Here is a 25,035-nt window from a genome sequence, read left to right on the forward strand (position 1 = left end):
CTGTTTGTAAAATGCAGCATTTGCCTTTTTTTTTTTTTTTTTTTGGCTACTGGTTAAAAAAATAAGGGTGAGAAGGTTAGGCAGGGTGTAAATTACTTGGTGGAGCATGGTACCACAGGAGAATGCTGAGGATTAAGCAGTAGTCCCCCAAAAGGTGGAATTCTGTTAAACTGTGTCCACACCTAATATAAATACATCTGGAAGAGGATACTAATCCTTGTGAGACTTTTAGGTTTAAATCAATCTCTCCAATAGTTCAAGTCCACATGGGCTGTAGTAGCAAGCACAGATTTTTTTATGTTGCTCTTCCACTTTCTGTGAAACATTAATCTCTGCCGCTAGGTCATGGAAACCCTGGAGTAACCAGGCTGTGGGTTTCATCGAGTTTAGTTGTTTTCATGTTGTTATGCTTTGGATAAGATTCCCCATTTTGCATCTGAGGCTTTTTTTCCCTATGTCTGTGTGTGGTTTTAGTGATAAATGTGCAAACCTCTTGACGTTTCAGTGCACAGGTATGTGTACATACTGCAGTGTACTTTTTATGTCAAAAGGCAGCCTGGCCGCCAGGGAAGCTGCTCTCTCTTGCACTTAGAAGCAAAATGTATAGTTTTAGAGCAGGTGACCTATTTTCATTACAAAAGAGCGAATACTCAGAGAACAGTGATAGGAGAATTGCTTGAGACAACTAATCTGAAGTGGGTTTGTGTAAGCAGTTTGACTAGCAAACACATTGGAGAAGTTAATTTTGTTGGTGAATGATTTGGAGATACTAGAAGAGGAGCAATGGGTAGGGTGCAGCCCAGCTCTCTGTGCAGGGTAAAGTTGGTTAGGTTGTCATATATACCTGTGTATCTGTTTACAAGGAATCATGGTTTCTATCTTTGTGGTTTAAGATCCTTTATTCTTTTGTGAAAGGGGAATGAGTGAAGAGATTGGCCAACTCAAATATGAGTGTGGATCAGTTTTATAAAAGATCTTTCCTTTCTTTTCATCCTGACTCATTTCTGCTTTGTTGGCAATCCCCTCCTTTTAGTTGCCAGTACTGGCTCACTCTCTCGGCTCATGTGTATACTTCAGTTATGTATGGTAATTTTTCATTGCTCTACTCTTAAAACATCCAAGGTTGCACAGCCAGTGAGTCTTGCTAATACAATTGTAAATGTATTTCTTTCTTGGCTTGCTGCAGCATGTGTGCAGTTGTTCAATTTTCTTTTCATTAGCTTGTATGACATATTTTTGGTATTAGAATCAGGACTACATGGACTTTATTTGTTAAAGTGAAGTAACTAGTTTATTATTCTGCCCTTTTTTAAGTTAGTAGTCAGTGTCCAACTTTATACAGCTGATGGGTTTTTGCATTTGTTTGTTATGGCCCTTTATACCTGACTGCTGGTGTCAGTTGTTCTCTGCGCTGCAGTTTTTAACCTCACTGATGGGTTCTCTATGTTGTCTGCGAGTGATATAAATATTGCAGAGCTCTACACCTCTCACTGCTTTTTTTTCCTGTAACTGTTTTTATCACAATTCCATTATATATCCTTCCAAAACAAATTTGATTCAAACCGTGGTTACAAGTTTGATGGAGAACTTCCTAAGGTTAGTTTGAAAAACTGACGCTCAGAACAGACTCTCGTTTTGACGCTTTCACTTCAGCGTTTAGAAGTGTATATAATTCTGGGGTTTAGTCTTGTGTGGTAGGGGTGGTGTTTTTTAAGAAAAAATATATAGGATTCAGAAAAATTAATTGCATAGTAATGTAGATACTGAAGGTTGAGTTATTAAAAATGTAACAATGCTTTAAAATGCCCATGGAGCACTGGGATTTCATAACTGATGGTAGTGCATGATGCAGGATCCAGTAAAAGTATAGGAAACAGAGATGTAAATTTAGCAAATTGGGCATCATTTGGGTTTCATTAATTTTTATATTTAATCTGGATAAGCAGATGGAGAAAAAATATAAACAAGAAGGAATTGGGTTACTTTTAATTATGTAACTTTCCTGAAAAGGCTTTTTTTTTTCCAAGCAGCTGTCTGATCAATGGCAAAATTCATAACAGCTCCCCAAGTATTTAAGATCTCTATTAATTGGAATTCCTTCTCTATATAAAAGATTGTTCTCTCTTTAGCTGTTTTGCATATGAAAGTTTAAGAAGACCATTTCTCTCATGAGATTGAAAAAATAAACAATTAATTAGAATGAAATAATTTTCTAAACTTAAGGGAATTAATAACAAACAAAGCTTCTGGAGTAGCCAGCTTTTATTTTGCAGCTTGCAAGTATAATATGATGTATAAGGAAGGTTTTATGCAAACAAATCTTTTCCATGATAGTTTAAGAGCCACAGTCAACTATATTGCTAAAGCAATGTAGATCTTTTGGTTATTAAGTATATTTTGCTGCTTTTGCCTCTTTTACCTTCAGATATAGAAATAGACTTGCTCAGATTTTGGAGGGAAAAGAGGCTGAAAATATCTTCAGAAAGTGTTAGAGCTGGTTTTTTCTGTCACCCTTTGACATATTACTATAGAAACTCTGCTTTGAAAACGGGGCAAGTTGTATCGATGAGCTCTGTATTTTGTAATTATATGGAGCAAGAACTTTAGGAGTTGGGTTTGTGCTGAGTGGCACTGACAAAAAAAAAAAAAAAAAAAAAAAAAAAAAACAAAAAAAAACCCAGCAAGGTAATTTTTGCCTATTTCTGTTCCCATCTGCCATCCTTGGTTCACTGTGTTGGCTATGAGATGCCCCCGAGAAGAGTGGTCAGCACTTTGTGGGTGGCACTCTTAGGCATTACAGTTAAAAACCCCACTAACAGTTGCTGTCTGATCAGTTAACCCCCCCACACACCCCAAACTGACACAGGAAACTTTTTACAAGCTCTTGGGATTTGCCACTGAATTCACCCTTTGGCTAGTCTAAGACAACAGAAGCATACTTGAGCTTTGACCATAGACTGTCACAGTGGCAGGCAGACTAATTCTCAAACAGCTGCCTGGGGACCCTTGGAGCAGTATCATCTGATTGTGCGCAGAGACTTGCTGTTGGGCTTAGATTTGGAGGTTTGTTGGGGGTTTTTTTTGGTGTGGTTTCTTAATTTTTACTTTGCAAAGTCATTTTAATATGGTCTCTCTGCCCTTGTACAATAGCAAACTGTTCTCTTAGTTGTGCTGGTGAAGTCACTTGTATAGTTGCACTGTAAATGTGATCCTGGGGATTTGGTGGTTTAAGGTATTGGAACTTGTCAAGGATGAGGTCTTAAAGCATTCCTACCAGTGAAGGTACTCTGGCCTGGGGAGAAGAGACTGGCAACATGAACTGATCTCCACTTGTTTTCTTGTTACCAGTTTTCAAATTGGTAGAAAAGGGAGGTTGTTTTGATACCATAAACAAGTTAACAGTATCTCTGTGGACAAGGTGGTCGATTTTCATGGGGATGTCTCTCTCCTGATGTTCTATTGCTGTTGTGAACAGACGTAAACACTTGGATGGAAAACTTGCCATTTTAATACCATGTGAGGAGGAGACACACAGACTTGGGCTTATCTTTCTTTGGTCACTGACCAGGTGCAAATAATGAACTTGTTAGACTGAATTAAACTCTTAAAGGAAATAGTCTGAAATCCATCTGGTAGAGGGCTGAAAAGCAGACTCCATAAAATCCTAGAAAATTGGCTTTAAGAAGGAGTTTTCTGTTGGCAGAAAGCTGAATTGGATGACCTAAGGAGAGTCCTTTGTCTGAAATTTGTGACACAAAGGCAAACAGAAATAAGTGATGGATCCTGAGCACATTTGCAAACTGCATTTTCAAGAGATGGAGAATTTAAATGCACTTTTTCCAGCTAATCTTCTGTAACATGAATCCCTCGGTCAGGTGTTGCATCGTGGATGGCTTTAGAGTGCTGGGGGAACCTAGTGTCCAGAGGATTGTAATATGCACAGAGTTAAGCATAATTATTACCCATCTTAACTCAAAAACCACTGAAACACCACCTGATCTCAAACTAAAATAGTAATTGCAGCTCTGTGTTCATACTTGCTATCAATTTCTGTGACTGGAGACAAATGACAAGTTCTTACTGTGTGACAATTGAGTACCCACACCATTTCTGGGAGGTACTTGGAGTAACAGACTGCTTTTTAGTCCAGTGATAGTGAGATGCTGGCTGAGCATACATTCTTGCACAGATATCTTTGGTGTTGCCTCTTTGCAGTAGCAGTAGATTCCTAAGTCTGATGAGAATCTTGTGTGTCTTGCTTGCTGGCTTCTGCAGGAGTCTCGACATCTGACACCTCGTCTCTTACTGATGCTCCACAAGAAGGGTTGATCTTTCAGGACAGTGAGACGAGTTGTATTGTTTTTGGATTTTGATGCTAATGTATTTTTCATAGCATACCTGCTTGCAGATGCCTACAGGTGTACAGCAGTGAACAAGAGTGTGGATGTAGTCACAATTGTATTTAAATTCTAGAGCGCTCCTTGGGGTCATGATGGAAGCAATGTATATCTCAGATGGAGTTTCTTGTGTTGCCCTTCGGCTTCAGGACAGTAGCAGGCACTGTGCAATATCTAAGTTTCAAAAGTTAATGTGCACACTTGGAGATGCAGTCCTACCAACTTGAAAAACTCGTGATGCTTTCTGCTTATTTTGCCTGAATGAAAGCTCAGGGTTAACCTTAGGTTTGCTAGAAGTGAACATCCATTGGAAACAGGTTTTTTATCGTTTTGTTTTAATGCACTCCCTGGATTGAAGTTTCCAAATAGAGATAAACTGATTTTACTTCCAAGTCTTGAGAAAATGTCAGAAAATGGGAAATGGTCAACACTGCTGTTCCCTCGGTAAGAGAAGTCATTGTTCCTTTTTGGCACTACCTGCAAATACAGTCATTAGCTGAAAAGTAGCAGGCTTTCTTAAATCTCCTCTTCGCTCTTTATTCTTTAGGGAATTGTATCTTTGGAATATTTATTAAACAAAGACTGTCCTTTCACCACGCCAGCTCAGTCCCATCATGTCGACGTGTTCCTTGGCAGCTGCCAAAACGGGGGGCGCAGGGTGCTCCTTGTTTCCCTCCTCCCTGCCATTGACAGAGCTCTGGAGAGGTGGCACTGCCTGTGCCACCCTTCGTGCCTGGCTGGGGGCCTTGGCCCAGACACACTACCCTGAACATCACCCAAAAACTTGTGAAGCTTCTTGAGCAACAGTGAAGCAATTCACTGGCTCTGTGAAATCGTGCTGCTCATGCTGTGCAATTTAAAGACAAAATGCTTCCTGCTAATTATTAACAGCTACTCTGTAGGAACAAACTCATTATAGGACCACTGAACCCTGGCCTGCCGTCCTTTTCGGCACCTGAACAATGCAGTAGGGAGGGGAAAGAAATGGTGAGAGAAACTGGAGTGCTGGCACCAATTAGTCCCAAGATTAGTCCTGAAAGAGGATTGCAATTTCAAGGCCAAAAAGAGTAGGGAGTGGGTAAAAAGACTTGAAATGAGATTATAGGACCTAAAAGCGCCTTTCTTTTGTTAGGGAAATAATTCAGCAGTTTTGCTCGAGCCAGTGAGACAATCCAGTTTAGTGGCTGAAGCAGGAGATGTGTGTCCTGTTGCTTTTTAAGGTTCTTTAACTAAGTTGATCCCCAGTTGCATTTGTTAGTGCTTCCTGTGAAATCAAAGTGTTTTCAACAAACAAACAAAAACATGGAGGAAAGCTATTGCCTCATCAAAAGGCTTGTTGTTTTTCAGGAAGCTTATTTGTATTCTTTAAAAGGGAAGCCAAGGAAAGGAGGCAGATTGAACTCCCTTTTTTTCTTTGGGGAAACTTTTCTCCTGGTGGTTACTATGAAACTGGCACTTGGAGTCACCCTTTCAGGACCCATCGTGCAGATGAGTTTCAGTGCCGGTTTTTGTTTGTTGGCCTGCTCAGAGATGCAGATCAGGCAGTTCCTACTTTAGTTAAAAGCACCATCTCCGGTCAGTGCCATAGTGATGTACATCATTCTCTTCCTCGGGGAGGGAAGTGGGCACTAAGCCTTGCTGCTCTGTTGAAGAGACCGCAATGCACGCTCATGTAACACCCATAAAGGTCTGGAACTGAAGACTGCAGCTTGCTTGGAGACAGCAGAAATAAAGGTCTTCCCCCTTCTTCCCCTTCCAGAAGGAAAATTACAAAAGGAGGAATTACCAAAAAGAATTACAGATATTGCGGATTTAATAGGAAGTGTTTTGATTTAGTCTATTACTGCAAAACTGCATGAAATAGTGACACTTTTTCTGCCCTTGCAAAGACCATAAGCTGTTTTTCTCAGGGTGCCTTAGAGTCAAAAAGTTGTGGAGGGATCATGAATGTATCTATTACCAGCATTTTTCTTTCTGTACTTTTTCAGTGGAACTTCTCAGTGTGAAACACCTATGCAGGCAGGCATGAAACCTTTGCTTTCAATTCACTGTGCCCACAAGTTTAGAGAAGTTTCTCATCATGAAGGAGTAATGAGTTCTGCCATGCTCTTGATTCCCTTTCTGCATTTCTTGTGAGCCCTTGTTAAAACTGCTTTCATAGGCAAATAATAAAATCATTAAGGTTAGAAAAGACTTCTGAGTTCAATGCTTAAAGCTGTCTTCCAGTGTGGCGCCAAGAGGTTAGCAGGCACGATCCTGCCACTTGGGCTGCTGTAGCCTGAATAATGGGCAAGATTGGGTTGTATGGGGAACACACTGAGAATAACCTGTCCTTTAATAGAGAGGACTCTTTAACTCTGACAAAGCTATTAAAATAGTACATTCTGTGTGCTGTTCTTGGAGCTGAATTGTACTCTTCAGACTTCTTTATAACCAAGTATCTTAATTTCCATCCAAAACCCTTTTTAAATGCGAAATTATTGTCCATTTTGTTTTCATTCCATTATATTACTCTCACATAATCTAGTGAATCTGACTTGCAGCTTTCTAGCCTTCACAACCTATTCCACAGCCCTCCAAGAGGGAAAGAGAGACTAAGAGACAAACCCATCCAGCAGAGTTTCCACACAAGTTGATGAAGAAATACAGGTATCTTGTCCTTGTTCTGTCTATGGGATTTGTGTAAATGGCTTTAATAAGACTTCAAGTGTGAAGTTGTCCCATGCTGAGATGCTGAAGGCTCTACAAATTATCCGTAAACTTTCTGAAATAAAGACAATAATAAAACCCCAAAAAAGGCTCAACAGAGGAGCTAATGTGGAGGAGGAGACGGTTTATAAGAAGCGATTGGTAGTGACAACAGAGTGGCAGGTCCTCTTAGGAGTAGGACAGAAAAAATGTTTGAAAAGGGATTAATAGTGCAATGAGATGACAACAGTTTCTGCTGATGGCATCCCAGTCTGCTTTGCTTCGAGTCCTGTTTCTCTATGATCTGAAATTTAGGTGCAGGGCTTTCTAAAAAGGAGTTGTTGGTTGAGCATGTTCCAGTTGAAGTGAGAACCGCTGGTGGTACTGGCCTCACCCAGCAGAGGCAGCTCTCTGGATGGTTCAGTGCTGCAAATGCACAAGCCTGCTGCTTTCCAGTTTATGTGTATTTACTGTTAGCACATTGTGTGTTGGCTGGAAAATCAGTGATGCTCTGTACATGACATTGTAAAAAAGAGACTTGACTATCGATGAAACCACTAACACGAGAATTAACTGCAGTGATTTGGCAAAGTTGTTTGTTCCTTTTTTTCCTTCCCTGATTTGTTGGAAGTTACACTGACATGTGAAGAAAATATTTCTGCTTAATTGGTTGTAGTAAATGGATACTATAAATTAATTGCCTCTCGAATGTTTAAAAGGTTATGTCCCATTCATTTTATGACTGATTAGTATCATTTCACTAGAACGAACATCTGATGTTTGAAAAGCGTAGTTTGTTACTTTCTGTGATTTGCTGCTTTAGAGGGCTCAAATGCTATCTAGGGATGTCAGGGTGTCCGTGTCTCTTTCTAAGCACCAGAGGACCATAATTAATTGTTTCCTGTAATCTAACTCACTGATTTTCTATATTTGAGGTGATCCAAGGAACAGCTTTACTCCAAGGATTAATTTACATAGAGAGTGAGAGAGCATATATACTCATGATCGTATTTTTGCTAGTTAATGCTAATAAGGATATTTTGCAATTGCATGGCAGATGCTGATTCAAATGGAAGTAGAATTACACAATATGTGATAGATAACCATGCCCATTCTTAGCAGCTCCTTTTGGTGCCTGCAAGGATTGTTCTCTTCATTAGTGAAATACCTTTGGGTTTGGGGTTGCTCATCAGCAGATGAACCTCTCAGAACCTCTTGGTTTGCCAAGGAGAGAACTTGTGGTCTCCTCCACTGGCTGCTAAACCAGAGCTGTTCAGTGAGGGGCACAGAGGATTGCTGAATTGCCATGTTTGGTTTTATTCTGTAACTTTCTTCGGCTTTGTCAAGAAATAGTGGATGGTCTAGACTCTCCCTCTGTGGTTTTGTGTTTTGGCACAAAGTTGCTACCAAACTGCTGTTTAAATATACTATGAAGAAAAAATAAACTTGTGACTTTTTTTTTGGTGACTTTTTTCATGTTCATAACGATTTTTTTCAACCTTCACCACGTGGAGTCGCAGCAGATAAAGCAGAGATGTAGAAACCACTATCTCATTGCAAAAGCCATTGCAAAGTTTTGCCTTTCTTCATACAGGCTTTATTTCTACACCTCTGCCTTCTTGTCTTCCTGAGTTCATCCAACTTCTGCAAACAGCTGAGAATAAGCAGCAAACAGAGGGGAAACTTAGAGCACATCATGGATTCCACTAGGGCAGCTGTGATTTGTTTGAAATGACTATGTTGTAAGACAATTTTGGGAAGAGTAGTCTCCTTTTTGAACATATAACTTCATCGCTCATATGAGAAATCACTGGTAGAAGGGTGACTTCTTGCAAGAAATTATGTGAAGGTCAGCTTTTCTTTTCCTCACTAAATTCCTTCATTCATGTAGATAATATTGTAACTTGAGAGAATTATTAGAATATTATTAAGCCCAGTGTTAGTATTCTCAGTAGGCTGAACAGCTGTTTGGAGAGGTGAGGATTAGGGGATAAAGACGCACACTGAATTTTATTTCCCATTACGGGTGGGAGATTTATTTTTCTGTAAAGATGAAAGTGGCTAAAATGAGTTAAAATTAAGTCCTCTGAGTATTTGTTTACAGTTAGGTTTGCAGAATGTGTGAAATTCTTTATTTCATAGCTCTGCTTTGAAAACTTTAAGTGTGGAAGATACCGGGAGTTGGATGCTGTGGTTATTGCTCCTGTAAAATTAACTAGGAGCACTCTTGTTCTGTACCAGTCATGCACAGTTCACCCAACCACAGGTCAGTGGGGTTCTTCATTTTGGCAGAGGCTGTAGGAAGGGAAGAGACTTCCACAGTGTAAATATCTGTGAAGCTTTCATCTGCTCTGCCCCTTGAATTTGAGGCCTTTTCGGAAGAGTTTTCAGGAATAAGTGAAAAATTCCCATCTTCTCCTGATTGGATTGGGCTGATAGGATAGAATTCAATCAAACTTGTACTGTTTGCATTACTGTAAAATGGAGGGCATATTATAATTCTGCTCTTAATTTTCTCTGCATCCAACCCGAGTCATTTGGGGATACATTTAGGAAAAAAGCTGAGCTATGGTATGACTGAACCTATGTCTGAACTAATGTCAGTCAGTGATGAGAAGCCTTAATACAGCAGCAATGTGGGTTGTCAGCAGAGGCCTGGAGCTGGGAGGAGGCGTATCCAGGATCTGGTCCTGCTCTGCCACGGTTTCTTGGGTCTTTCGGAGGTACATTATTACCTCTGTGTGCGTGTTTTCCTTTCTCCGAATGGAAATGATATCTGTAGCTCTGTGGGTGGGAGAATTGATCTAGGTGATGTCTCTGTGGTGCTTCTGAATGCAAAAAATACTGTATTCGCTTCGTCTTTTGTTGCATCTGTAGACCCAGAATGTGAGGTGAAACAGCCCGTTGTTAGATGCTATAGTTTTTCTTATGGGTGTTTTGGTCTGTGTCTCCCCCATCCCTAAAATACAGCTCTTAGTGCTTCAAAAGGAGTAGCCTTGGGAATACAAGTGAGTGAAAACTGACACATTTTGTTACTAAATTTTTTATGCCTTAGCAGTTTTTTTCTAAAAATGCATCTCTAAGGTTAACCTGTTATTTATGCAATAAACTTTTGTGTTAGTGATAGAAACACCCAAAAACTGTCTGTCATTCATCTTTTAAGCACCTTGCCCTCTGTGCAGTATAGTCCTCAGGCTCTGATCTTCTGGAACATAAGAGTGTGACCATTGAATGCAGGACTCATGAAGTAGATAAGCATGAAGAAGTAGAATTGAGATAATAAAACACATAATTGGGGCTTTTCAAATGTGTGAGTACTTGACTTCTGTTGTTGTTATTATTATTGTTACTATCATCGTGATCATGTATTCTGCTTTTACGTAACTTTCTGACATGTGCATCAAGCACTTTGGTGTAGGGCCCAGTGACTGCCAATCTCTGCACGCTCCTCTGCAACAGTCCTGCAGATCCTGTAAGCGCATTAAGCTTCCCAGGGAAAAATACCCTCAGCATCTGGGAGAGGTTAAATGTTCCAGGGGAGAGGTTAAACATTCGTTTGTCCTCTGCTGCTGTAATTCCAGAAGCCAGATTAGTTTTGAATCATCTGAACCACATTCATTCAAGATTAATGAGAAAGACCAAGTATGGAAAATTTCAGCTGGTAAGCGCCTTGGCTTTGAGCACGTAGTGGAGAGGGAGTTCATACTGGCAGCAGCCTCTGGGTCATGCTTAGTTTTAAGTTTCCTTAGTACTTAAATTGGTGAAATGGGGAATCACACCATTCCGGATAAACAAGAATTTCAGCAAGCAACGTGAAGCAGTTGGTGGGACACACACACACACACACAGTTTAAAGGCCTCACGTTCCTTTTTCCCATCTACTTCTGCTTCATTTGAGATCAGATTTGCCCTTTTGCATATGCACATGTTTACAACTTTGTGCATGTTCAAGGTACACTGGTGTCTTTAAAATTAACAAGTGATGCGTTCTCAGTAATGGTGATGAGCCGTTCTAGCGGAGGTGGTGAATTGTCACTCTCAAGTCCAACTGACTGACAGGCCATGGTATAGCCATGGTTAGAGTTGTGAGTGGGAGCCTCATGTAGGAAGTATTTATGAAATCCAGGCAGGTCTACCAGCAAAGCTGTTTGATGTTCTGCAAAAATAATAAATGGAGAATTCAGGACTGGAATAGCAGAAGTCAATTGTGTGCTCTTGGGCTTTTTAAAGAATTAATCAGTTTCGGTTTGGGAGAGTCCTTCTTTTAGAAGAGCTTCGCAGTGTTGTGCCTGGGTAGTAGCTCTGCAGTTTCACTGCAGTTCAGTTGCTCAGGTGGTCCATGTGGAAGTTCTCGAGAGCCTTGTCTGTGCTGTAGCATTAAGTATCAAAGCAGACTCTTTACATTAAGTTGAAAATTAAGGTGGGCCTTAAATATAGGCATTTTCTAGGTTACATTTATTTTCCAGAATCTGAGATTAAAGACTTTTTCCTTCCAGTGCAATTCTAATCAAGTAAAACCAATACAGAAATGAACTTCCTCTTCCTCATCACTTGTTTTGCAGCAAATGAAGGCTGTTGTCAGAAAACTGGAGTGCTCCATTTCTGATTTTGTAGAATAGAAGAGAATCAAACTTCTCTCCTCTGGCCAGGTCAGCATTTGATGCTGGCACAGCCCAAAAGAGGCCACAGTCCTCTGTGGTCTCAGAGGCCAATGGCTGTCTGTAAATGGAATCTTCTATTCATCTGGGCTTTAGGGCACTGACTTGCGGTTCCTGCATGAGCTGGCACAGGCACGGTCCGTAGCACAGGAGCAACTTTAAGTAACTCTGAAGTTTCTCCAGTCTGACAACTACTAGTTTTTCATCCAGTGATAGACAGTCTAGGAACCATTTAATAACAGTTGTGAAATAAGGAGAAACACAGCACTTCAGCATGTGAAGTAACCTTCAGTATTTTTCCTTACTTCAGAGTAAGGGAAGCGGGAACAAATAACAACCCATGCTACAGAAGTGAGCTGTGTTGGTCCTTATTTAACTACATGCAGTTCAAAAGACTATTGCCTCACCTATTGTGTTGTTACTTAACAATTCTTTATTCCTCCCAGAGATATGTAGTGTGTGTCCTTAAGAACTTATTTCTGTTTTTAGTATAAAAGAAGAAAAATAAAACTGAGACAGAAAGGATGAAATTACTTGCCTGGAGTCACTGTGTGATTCAGTAGTAGAGGCAGAATTAGAACTGGAGGCTGATAGCCAGCATCCCCCAATTCCCAGTGGAGACAAATCTTTTTTAATTAAAAGTAACGTGGGACAGTTGTCTCACCATGAATTTTGAAATATATCTAGACTTTCTCCTGTTTCACTATTCAGCCTAGAATTATAATGTGTTCACAAAATACATGTTAAAATATTTAAACACAGATTAATGAGAAATTTTCACTTTGCATTATGGCTGCAATACCTCAAGTAGCCAACTCTCTTAAAACAACAGCTCTCTAGAAATTATGGTCTTTTAACTTATTTAAACAAATCCTCCATTGTTGTACCTAAATATATATAATATTTAGACCAACATTTTGGCTGAAGGCTACAGGGTCACACCAAGGGGACGAGAAGGCTTCATATATCACATCAGCAGTGAGAGGGGCCTTTTTGAGCACCACAGTAGTTATTCATGGGTTCCAAAAGACACATGACCATGGTTTTTCTTGAAATTAGGAATTACCATTTTCATCCCTGTTTCTGGAAACTTGAGAAGCTTTTTTCAACCTTTTTTTTTTTTCTTTCTCTCTCTCTCTCTCTCTCTCTCTCTCTCTCTCTGTGTTCTTGCTTAATTACTTATGTAGTGACTGTGTTAGGAGAATAGCTTTGGCTATTTGGAGAATGTAAGGATTTGGCCAACATTTCACTTCATCCTTCAAAAAGCAACACAATTTTATTTTCAGGCATTTTGTTTGTGAATGGCTTTCCCAAGCAACTTTTATTTTGTCTTTAATAAAAATTTAGATGTAAACCCTCTGGCAGTCGTGTCATATAGAAAACTCATTTAGAGTGCGCAAGAGATCAAAATTTTATTGTTCACTTGAAAATGTGTTAGACACCCTAGAGAAACCGGGAAAGACTCCATCTAGGAGCTTAAAGTCTGTATCTCACGTGTCACAGTAGGTGAGAGATACCAAGAGACAATAAAGAAGGGAATTGCAGAGGAAAGAGAAGCATAGCCAGAATATTAGATTAGCTATCATAAATTAAAAATCAGTGTTGTGAATTCACAAATCTCTTTAAGAGTAATGTTTTGTCAGCTATGGAAAATTCGAGAAGATGGAGCAATGGGTTTATGTATTTAAAATCTCTAAAGTAATCAGTTTTCATTGAAATCAGGAAATACCTTAACACCAACCCTACAGATACTTTTTTATGTATTGTCATTAGCTCAGGTTAGTAGAGGGTTTTCTGCTTTGCTTGGAGAGGAAGCTTGCTTGCTTTGTTGCTGGGTGATTGCTAATTGTGATATTAACTGCCAGCAAGCTGCTGTCAAGGATTAGACTTCTATTTTCCTCTTTAACAAAACACGTGTTAGAGGTACAGAAGTATCTAAATGCTTCTGTATTGCTCAAAACGTATAGTGGCAGTGATAAATTCTTTAAAACAACTACGCTTATATACCCAGATGCAGAGAATTGGCCTCTCTTTGCAGTGCAGTAGTCTTGTTAGCCCCTGTCCAGTAGTGGCATTAAAGTTGGTTGTAGAAAAAGGAGCTGATAAAACAGGAAAAGGATCTGAGCTCTCTGGTGCAAACAGTGAAGAGCTGACAAGTGTTAGAGGCATCCTCGACCAGAATGAGCTGCTGTCTTGCATTCAGTCTGCAAGCTCGTGGCAGTGTGGTTTGGACCAAGTGACCTCCTCCTGTACAATCCAACAGGAGCTCTGCAGACCTCAGTTGTGCACCACAGAAGCCAAGAAGGCTCACTGCCATACTTGTGAATATTTCCCATGCCTTATACAGAGTGACTGCCATAATGAAGTACTATTCATCTTCCAGCATCAAGGAATGTGATATTCCCACAAAAATATGCTTTTTTAGAACACCATCCTAAATTTACTTTCTCAAGGAATGGTAAAAATTACCATCTTCCAGCTTAGCTGAATAACCATTTATATATCTTATAGTCTGAGTCCTGCTGGCATTGATAGCTGAATGTGCTTGCCAGGATCATCATTCCCTGCTACCACTAGATACAGGATTTAATGGACTCCACCCAGATAAGGCACCTACAACTACTGTTATCTCAGCAACTTAAATATAAGTATAATTGTAATTTAGTTGCTTCTCAGAAACTCTGGGAAGTGGGTTTCTGTGCCTTCAAGAAGCTTCATTGGTTACTCTTTGACAAAATGATTTGTTGCTTCTAGGTTTGGTGTCCTTGACATTTCCTTCAGTTCACTCTTTGTCAGAGGTGTAGGTGAAACTTGCAAAGAAGTGTTTTGCCCTGTGGATGGTTGGTAAGGGAGTACTTACAGCACAGGTACAGCAATGCCTTTCTTCCCTTCATCTGGCAGCGGCAGCTTCTCCTCCCAGGAATTTTTAATTATATGGATATCCTGATAGCTGATGTCACCCCCAGGGCAAAGGGTGGTGGTCACAGTGAATTGAATGCTCTCCCATCCACTTGTTCTGCATTACTGGGAACTTACTGCACTTATCACATCATTTTGCAAAATCCATGGGCTAAGCTGGATGTAGAGGAACTCCAGTCAATCATCTTTTCTTGTGCCCATCATTTTTCCCATGGGTAAGGGCTGGAGAGGAGATCCTGTGTGTCACTGCTGCCTGTTTGTGGTCTAGCAGGTGTTTGCTTACTGCAGACTCTGCGTTGGGTATTCTGTGTGCCACAGCTTGTTAGCTTACAGCTGACACTGTTCATCTTTTTACCCTTTACGGAACTGTCTTGCCCTGTACTCTAAGCTTTTCTGGGAGCCAGGATGTGATTTGGCACCAGCTGTGCCCGAGCAGCTGATCCCACCTCCTCTTGACCATGGTGGACTGAGGGGTGTGTGTGTGTGGAGCATCTTTCCTGCCTCTCCACTTAGCCATCCTTCCTCGAGCTAATAGCTCTCAGCTCCAGAGGCCTTAGAAATGTGCATTAAGGGATGGTGTTGGCTTGTTTGTTTGCTTTCCCCTCTTTCTGCATCATCCTGCTTTGCTGTCACTCTCTGGACATATTTGGTAACAGTCATTGGGCTGTATTTATTGCCTTGCTTCTGTGTTTTCATAATCCCTTAATTGTGGTGTGTAGTCCCACACAATTGAATTTGGTTTGAATTTTTAGTTGTTTGGGTTTTTTAAATCTATTAATCAGGCCTCTCTGACAAAGAGGCCTGTGAGAGCTTTTGGCATAGTTGTGAAATACTGCAACTGTGAGAGAGAATTCATACCCTGGCTTTTTTTAGTGCTTGGCTTTAGGACTGCAGTCTCCTTACTCTAATGTGAATTCCAGAAGACAAAGGATTTATGTTTCCTTTTTTATGTCTCCTGAAGCCTATGCACGTTTTAAAGATTTTTATAAACGTGTGGCATTTGTTTTGGTAGAAATAATTAATTAGGGGACTCACACACGTTATTGCTTCTGTATGCCCTGAGAGCTCCTGGTTGGACTGGCTAGCTGCCATGACCCCTCGCTGGCTGGCTAGCCAGCCTTCACGTCTGCCTGGTTTTCAGCACAAACAGCGTCCGAATCAACACATTCTCCTAGAATGTTTTAGATTTCAGTAAAGCAACATTTTCCTATGGAAAAACCTTTGCTCAGAAAAATCCCTCCTAGCCCTTGGTCAAGAAGCTTCCCATGCCCAGGGCCCTGTGGCACAAGGAAGTTTCCTACTGTTTGTGTCATCAGAGGAAAAACAGTTCATTGCTTGCCTTGGGGGAAGTCAGGTCCCACTTGCCATGAAAAATCACTCACCATCCACGGGAAAAGTGGGCACTGATCAGAGGTGGCTCCTTGTTCCTCAGGGGTTAAATGTGGTCCTTCATCAGTTCTCTGAGCTACAGGTTTTCAGCAGGCTGTGAATACTTCATTTGCTCCCTGTAGTGCTGCACAGATGCCACAGTGCCACTGACTGTGCTTTAGAGAGAGGTGGATCGTGCTCTGGATGAATGTGAACTTGTACCCCCAGATCCTGTTTTATGCATTTGCTACAAGTACTGTTGCAGCTTGGATATCCCTTTGGCTGAGGGTATGCTTGAAACAATAGTATTTTCTGCAAATCAAACCAATGTTCCTTGACAGGTAACTGTTGGTGTTTTACATGTCTAATTCATAAACTGTATGAATTGTTCTTTCAAGATGTTTATTTGAAATCTCAGCTCCTTGTTGATCCAGGTCCATCTTCAACCCACCCCCGCAAGTGCCCTGTGCTCATCTGCTTCTGGGAGTTAAGGCAGTCCAAACCTGTGCATAACAAAAATGTATTAGGCCTCAAGTTTCTTCACTCTGAGATAAGAGTTCAAACTAGTTGCTGCTTTTCTTCTAGTAGCCAGGTAGGGATTTACTAGGAATAAAATATTAGTCAGTGTGTTTAGTTGGTAAATTTGGGGAAAAACTTGGCCAACAATAATGCTAATTGCAAAAATACTAATCTTACAACATGCATTGATTACAAAATAAGATTGTAAACCCACATTTTGCATTTTTATTTTGTCTAAATGCAGAATATGCTGTTACTTCTGTAGGAGAACCAACCACTCTTTTGTAGCCTACAGGCTACACTGAAGAAACCATTTGTTTGAAAAAAATTCCTAGGATGGACCAAATTTTTTTTGTTATCGATGGTCTTTAGAAGAATGTACTTCTTCAAATGGTTTCTTAATCTGGAACAGGGAGGAAGCAGGTTTTGAACACTTTAAAGTGAGAGATAGTTCAACTCTGTCATTTATCAACTTGAAATATGTTTTAATAATTAATACCCTCTGAGACTTCACATGCCAAAGTTTGGGAACAGGTAGAGAATTTATCCAGCACAGATCAGGCATAGCTAAACTTCAGCGAAGCCCTGCAAACACAGAAGTTGATTGTTTTGAAAGGCTTGACAGTTGCTGCAGAACATTATTTACATGCTTGAATTCTTCAGCTTCCTTCCCTGGGAAGGCATAGTTAATTTTCTTAGTTCATGTGGGTTTGTGCTGAATCAGATGGAGATTTTTATGAGAGCCTTGGGCCTTTTTCAAGTTGGAAAATAAGATAAATCACTACGGCTTTGTTTCTGTAGTGGAGACATTTTGTCTATTCAAATATATACGCTTTTTTCCTCTCCTTTCTTTAGCCCTCTTCCACCCACTTACAGGCATACGACAGCCTGGGAGTGAATTTTTTCTATGGCTTCATTTCAGAATTTTTTTTTTCTTGGGCTTTTGAAAGGCCTGTAGTTGCCATACTGTGATTTCTGAGTGGCAAATCTGTACAATATCAAGACTGTGCTATTGCTTTCCATTTGTAGCTTGATGTAGCTTAATCTCTGTTTCAGAGATTATCCAGGACTCTGATGCACTATAAGACTGTGAATCTTACAGGAGTGTGAATGCCCTCAACAGCTCTTGACCTTCATGTGAGTTGAGGAGCTACACTGAAGAGCTGGCACTTACTATAAGGAATGCAAACAACTGGTTGCATTAAACCCTATAAAGTGTGTGTGTGTATTCAGAGCGTGTGCCCCACACACTCCAGCACTTAGAATGTAGACTGACTGACTTCTTTTTGGTCATTTTGCTCGCTCTGCCTCGCTCTCAACTCCCTTCTTCTTTCAGGAGTATTGAAGGCTTTTATTACTCATGTAATTGCTTTGGATTTATTTACAGTCCTTATTTTAATACAGTGAATTTTTTGTATATTAGCACAAGAGTATCTGCAGAATAATTGTGAAAGCAGTGTGTTTTTTACGTATGGTATTTTATCAGAACCTCGCTAATTGTTGTCAGTGTAATAGACAACACCTGTTTTACATTTCATTACATTTTGTGTAGCCCTGGTCAGTGCAAGAGGAGACAAAAGTAATTTTGAACAGAAATGGAGTGTTGGGCTTGGTTCACACTTTGCATCCAACGAGAAAGGTGGATTACCTTAAAAAGGCAGAGTGCCTTACAGCAGTCCTACTGAAGGATATTTAGTCCTTTACTTTTAAATTGTGCTTGAATTTGAGTGTAGGGCAACTATTTATATATTGATATCATAGTTTCATGTTGCTAATTTTAATAAAAGCTTAGTATATTAGAACACCTATGATTGTCGTCAAGCTGTAGAGGATTTTGAAACCTGTTTCCTGACTACAGGAAAGGCTCCCTGGCAGCCTGTCTGTTCCACCTGCCTTGACAAGGCTGCAACAAGTCTTCTATATGCTTTTAGTTATTTCCTCCAGGGACAATGGCTTTGAAATAGTTGCTGCACCTGAGCCCTCAGATCCCATCCGTGAACTCCTCTCGCTGAGGCCCGCGCACGCAGCGGGAGCAGTGGTGGCACTCCTGCCATGGGCAGCACTCCCTGTGGATGGCCGTGGGGAGGGTGAGCTGTGCCGTAGTGACAGCGGTCAGGGGCACTGTAAGGAAAAGGGCAGGGTTACCTTCTATGTCCGGGACATTCAGTCTTTCCACTGAGAGACGTGGCTGTGGGTGGCTGCTGAAGGGAGGCTTCCTCACAGCTTCCTCTCTTTCTCCAGCTTGCTGGCACCACAGGTTGTTGGTAGACTGCTCCACAGTCTATTATTGCCTGCAGCACCGTGGGGCTGCTCCAAGGCAACAGAGAAAACAAGGTTTAGATGATCATGCCAATGTTCCCTCCTCTTCCTGTGCCATGCTTGAAGTGCTGTTGTCTTCAGCTGCACTTGTCACAGGACAGGTCTCTCAGAGTCCATCACCTTCGGGCAGCCTCTGCATGAGCAGGAGGCGAAGCATACGAGGGACCTGGAGGTGTCCGAGTTCAGAGCAGGGCTCCAGCTCAGGAGGGCGCCTGAGGGCCTCCCGTGGCCACCACCCTGCCGGGGGCTCACAGGAACCACCATGGTCACCGAGCACATGGTGAAGGCCAAGTTCTGTCCGTCCTGGTGCTGGCAGAGAGCGTGTAGAGCCATGTATTTCCTGGTGCCATGAGGGGACCTCTGTGTGTACGGGTGTTCCATGGGCAAAGGGCTCCGACAGATCATGGGAACTACCTGGTGTCTGGGCAAGGCTGTCCCGGGCAGATGCACTGGGGCAGTGTGTTGTCACGGCTGAGTGAAAGCCATAAAGCATCTGGGGGTTTAGCAGATGGCTTTGTGAAAGGGCATGTATTTTGCTGTACTGAGAATTCAGTAAATATTTTTGGCGTTGATTTGGGGGGTTTTATTATTTATTCCAAATTGCTTTTTTGTTTCCTCCTCCAAGAGAGTGTGGGTGTGTGCTTTGCTGAAGAGGTTTTTCCTTGTGAAGAGAATGTGAATCTCGAATCAAATTAATCTATTTTTAACATGAGATTTTAGATGCTTACTTGAAGGCAAAAGTGCCATGATGTTACATTACCTTTAAAAACAAAATAGAATTCATGCAAATAGTAGCTTATAATTGTTTAATGCAAATGTAATTTTCTTTACACTTATTTCTTATTCCCTTTAGCACATCAGGTCCACCCATTTGGCCAGGAAGCACCTTTTTCAAGAGAAATGGAGCCCTTCTACAAGGTAGGTGGTAGATTCTACATCTTGGATTAACTATTCTACTTAAGAAATACCTTTTTCAAATTGCACAGCTTTTTTAATATTTCACCTGGCAAGAAATAACCAAATGTTTTTTTGTTTCCTTTACCCTGTCTCCTTAATTGCGCATCTGGTGCCTTGAAAATGACGATTTACCACGTACAGTGAGTGTAGTCTGTGAAAGTTGCTGCTTTTTTTCTTTCCTCAGATCATTAAGTTGCTTGCTCTTATATATGGTGAAAGGTGGCTTTTTGGTTTTTTCCCTTTGTGTGGATAAAGAGTGACCAGAAGGAAATGTTCCAGGAACACAGCTTTAGCTCTGTGGATGAAGCAAGGTTGTTCTTTGAGAGACATGCTTTCTTTACTCCTTAATTGTGCTGATAGCAAAATGTACCAGAAGGTAGGTAGCAATGCTGGAGTGGGGAAAACAGGGACAGAGTAATTGTCTCAAGAAACCTACCATGTTTAATAGTGCTTATATTCATAGAACAATGTTAAATATCTTATTTCCATTGGATGGACAATATAAACAGAAGCTATATGACTGCAGTTTTGATAGGTCAAAATTTTCAGTCTATCTCACCAGACTTCTTAAAACCATTACTCACTACTATGTGTGTTTATATTTCTACCATTGAGTACACAGAATTACCATCACTCTTAATGGAGGTGTCTTGGGAACACAGAAACCTGTGTTCCCTGACTGCAACTGGTTGTCTGTGGTGCAGATGGTCTTTGCAAGTATTTATCCATGAAGTGTCTCAGTTTTGTGTTCATTTTCATGATGCCAAAACTTTTCTGGCCTTCTTGCTGGCAGAAGATTCTGTATAATGTTCTTGGGAACATTTGTCCAAATCACCTACCACGGAGCTTTACTCAGGACAAGGCACACAAGCAAATAATTAATTGCTCACCTTCCACACACCAAAGTAATCCAGCATCTGAAGTTTACCTGAGGACAGTTTTCAACTGATTTCCTTACACGTATCTAAGAATTTGCATAATTATTATCTATGCTGAGATTTGTTCAAACAAATTCTAAATACATTAAAGCATTCAGATAATTTCTTAACACTGAGAGATGGTATAAATTGTAGAGTTTGACAGCTTTTGGCTTTAGTCTTGATCAGATAGATCTGCTACCTTCGCAGTCTTTCCTAATGAAAATAACTTTTTTTTTTTTTTTAAGAAAAAGAACTATTGTGAAATACCTTGATTTGTTTTCAGTTTTTCAACAATTCTGGTTGTAAATGGGTGTCTGCACACACACAGTCTTGGTAATTTGAGTTCATAAAATGTGAACTGCTGTGTTAACTCTGTATGGCACAAATGTTTTACCTTTTCTTAAGATGCAAGATACCAGGAATTAATAACAGCTGCTTTTGTAGTCCTTCCTATCTCAGTTGTTGCTTAAAGCCTTCTCCCAGTAAAGAAGAATACACTGTTCTCTATCCTCTTCTCCTCTGCACACTTCTGCCTTCCAAATTGTGGGGAAAAAACTAAAAGCCCAAAACTTTTCAACATATTAAAGAAATAGAAAAAAAGAGAGAGATGACTGCCTTTTCAAGCAACTAGCAAAGCCTAACGGACCTTTAACTGAGTTGGCATTCTGCATTGCCATTTCAAGTGGAAAACACAGCCAATTTGGACTGTGATGTGCATGACACAACTGAGGTTGGAAGGATGAGAGTATGAAGAAAAGCCTCATTAAAATAATTTCTTAACACTTCCTGGTTATAATTTTTAAACAAGAAGATAAATCAACCCTTCTTTCTTTTTGTCTTCCTTTCTGTCTTTCCATTTTTCCCTACAGTGAGTTGTTTCATGTATAAGCTTCAGCAGGTTGCATGGAAATAGTGCATCCACCTCTTTGCTGCTTCTGACCGTCTTTTTCCAGAAGGCATGTGTAGAGCAATGGTAGCAGTGCAAAGATGTGTAAGAGGAAGTGCAGATGTTTGTCGGTACCTATGTTACATGACCATCTTAAGTGTCTTTTTCCAGTGCTTATATCCAGTTAAATGCAGACAGGAGAATGAAAAATTGACTCAATTATTGGTTTCAAGTTATGGTATTGTCTTTTGATTGGCGAAAGTTTAGGTAACAAAGGGATTTAAAACTATTTTTACTTGATAAATGTTTTGCTACATTTGAAAAGACTGTTCACTTTGTGTTATAGACAATAATATAGAATAATTCTGTAATTTTAGTAAATGTGATATTCATGTGTGCTTGTCACACCTCATTTCTTCTTAGTTGTTAAGAAAAATGCTCTTTTTCTGGTCTGGGGAATGAAGAGAAAATAATTCCACAATGTAACTAGTGCTTTGTTTAACCAAGAAAGACTTGTAGATGTTCCTGGTTTCTATTAATTTTACATCAGAACTATTTGGCAAAGCAATCTTAACCATTGTAAAGATTTTAACATATCTCTCCTGAGAAAGTGACTGAGAAACCAGTTATCTGTGTACCTCAAAGTAGCAAAGGAAGAGAAAAGGAAGCTAAAATTCATTTTACCTGTTCTGTGTCCGTAATGTTTTTGACATGAGTAGGATTAATTCTCTGTTGCATTTGGGCTGTCTTTGTATTTTTTGAAGATTATTGAACAAAATATATATATGCCGTTCTCTTTTTACCTGTAGTTTTGATTTTATTAGATAAAAGATGGCTGCCTCAGTTTCTTTTGTGAGGCTCCATGATACTGCTACTCTTAGCATTAACTCTCTAATCAGTTACTCTGTGTTAAGTTCCCTGCTCGGATGCCTTTTGAAGTCTTGAACTCCTTCTGCTAGGTGAGGATTGTTCCCTGTATCTTTATACTCTCTGATCTTTTCATGAAGTCCCATGCAGAGCTTAATTTAGGTAGGACCTTCAGTCTTAGCAGACACTGATGTCTTCTCTCAAAACTTGTCTGTGCATCCATGGAAATTGCTGTGTTCTAGCCTTCAGGATTCCCAGATAAAACAGGTTTTTGCTCTTGGTGCTTTCCTTTTTCTCTTTTGTTTGGTTTGGGGGGGGGGGGTGTTTGTAGCTTGTTATACATATTGTGTGTTTGTTTAAAATCATGGCTTAATTTTTTTAAACCTGGTGTATGGAGAGCCTTTGTTCCTGCTGTTTTTTTGTTCTTATCATAACACATCCATTCATATTTAATCTATCTAACACATCTATCATAACACATCCATTCATATTTAATAAAATGTATCACAGGAAAAAGTCCTTATGGTGGAAAAGATTTAGACATGTTCTGAACTCTTCAGGAACTTACACTGGGTGATATAGGTGGGGTCATAGTCACATTGACTTCAAGACTGTAAGGCTAATGTGTCATGTTCAGAAAAGGGCAGTTTTGTTGCCTGTGCTCCGATCTTGGGTGTTAAGCTCATGTTATAGACTTGAGGATGCAGTTGCTCACAGATCAGTGGTAATAATAAAACTGTTTTGCTCTCAATATATCTAACATTCTTCTTGAATAAACTGAAAAAAATCTTCAAATTAACTTTTAGCAGCAGTTATGTAAATTCCAGTGGCTGAGTACAGGCTTACACCTGTAAGATGTAACTGGACTGTGGAGGTGCTTGGTTTCATTTCTTAAAGATACAACTTCCATTTTGAGAGGCACAAAAACCAACAAAGTTACCACTCTCTTTTTATCTTATTTGCCCTCATACTTTAATAAACTAAGTGCAGCATATTATGATGTCTTTTCTTATCAAATTTGGTCTGTCTTGAGTTGCAAGAAGGTGTTTGTGGGTGTAATTACATACATAGAAGGTGTTTGTGGATGTAATTACAGTTGGCACAAAAGCAGTGTGCTGCGCAGTGAAAACAGTGATCTGTATCTGCTGTTGCTGCTACAGTGAGGATTTGAACAAGAGCACAAGAGCTGTATGAGTTGCCCCAGAAGATGCAAGAGCCCCATGACTGGGCAGTGGCTTACAGAAAGCAATGCCACCTCCCTGGTTTATGGCAAACATGCATCTGCCAGGCTTAACAGTTCTTGGGCAAGTTTCCTGACTTTCTAGTTGAAGCCTGGCAGCACCAAGCCCTTGTGATACCACAGTTAGCACTTCTTCATTCTCCAGGGAAGGAAAGTGAACCTGGGTCATCTAGACTCTGTTGCTGTTGGAGGCAAAAATGGAGATGGGCTTGATCATTGTGACTAAATGGTCCATCTTCCTGCTGTTCCTGACCTGCTGGATGTACAACCATGATCCTTTCCATGCTGTCTGCTTTCTTGTGTGAGCAAGGTCCTCCTCTTCCTCTTCTGACAAGCAGTACAATTTAAATCTGCTGCCTGTGGATGTTGCATCAAAGATATGCGCTCTTTTTCCAGAGATGCTGCAGAACTGGGCTTACACCTGTGAACTGGATTGCAGCTGTTAGTGAACTGAATTCAGACTGCATGGCTTTCCTTTGAAGCCATGATTCTCTTTGAATGAGGATGGAAAGAAAGATTGGAAAAATACTTTCCCCCCAGAACACAAAAGGAGAAGAGTGAGGATTTGCATGTGGCCTGTGGTCCGTCTTGGCTGAGGGAGCTTGAGAAAGGAGAGACTGCCCTCCTCAGACCTCACAGGGCTGCTTTGTTCTCTCTCTACTGTCAGCTGCGGAGCATAAGCATCCTCATGCTCCAGAACAGAGCAAGGGATAGGATGCTCACATAGGGATGACTTGTCCTCTTCTCATCTGGGAAAGCACTAATATATGAGAGAAGACATTTTCTGTGACTGATGCTTCCAGCAGCCCATGTGTGATCTGCCTTGGTCCATCTGCCATGGCTGTAGCTGGCACAACCTGTGAGAAGCTCTGACAGGAAAGAATTGGAAGACACCGTCAGTTATCACTAAAATCAGTGTGAGACAGTGATTCACAGTTTGTTGCAGAGTAGAAATGGAAACTCTTTGCGCTGCTGCTTCATCAACCCTCAATCCAGGGTGGTGGCTTTCACCTTTTAGTGTGCTGACATCTGATACCTGACCATAAGGTGAGACTTTGGCACGTGGAAAGTGACAAAGAACACGGATCACTTCATTCTTGGTTGATTATGTTGGTTTATTGGAGCAAGAAAATTGCATTCCCAGTAAGAAAGTTTATTTTGTATGAAATGTGGACAGACCAGGCATGAGATGTCCTGCATAAAAAGATAAGGAACCAACTCGTTTTTAACACATGCACATATTTGTACAGAGATCTTCTTCTTATCTTGAGAATAATAAACTTGAAAATCCTTGAAA

At 40.5% G+C, this 25,035-nt stretch overlaps 1 protein-coding gene across 8 annotated transcripts in view; it reads left to right on the forward strand.

Moving 5' to 3' along the window:
* Window positions 1-25,035, forward strand: part of FOXN3 (forkhead box N3) — a 207,898-nt gene that overhangs the window by 112,120 nt on the left and 70,743 nt on the right. For all 8 annotated transcript variants that reach the window (XM_017813829.1, XM_017813826.1, XM_017813831.1 and 5 more), the window contains exon 4: window positions 19,722-19,786. In XM_017813829.1, coding sequence (XP_017669318.1) covers window positions 19,722-19,786 — 65 coding nt within the window. The remainder of the gene's footprint in view (window positions 1-19,721; window positions 19,787-25,035) is intronic.

Source organism: Lepidothrix coronata, unplaced genomic scaffold (assembly GCF_001604755.1).
Source record: "Lepidothrix coronata isolate B3197 unplaced genomic scaffold, Lepidothrix_coronata-1.0 Scaffold43, whole genome shotgun sequence".
NCBI lineage: Eukaryota > Metazoa > Chordata > Aves > Passeriformes > Pipridae > Lepidothrix > Lepidothrix coronata.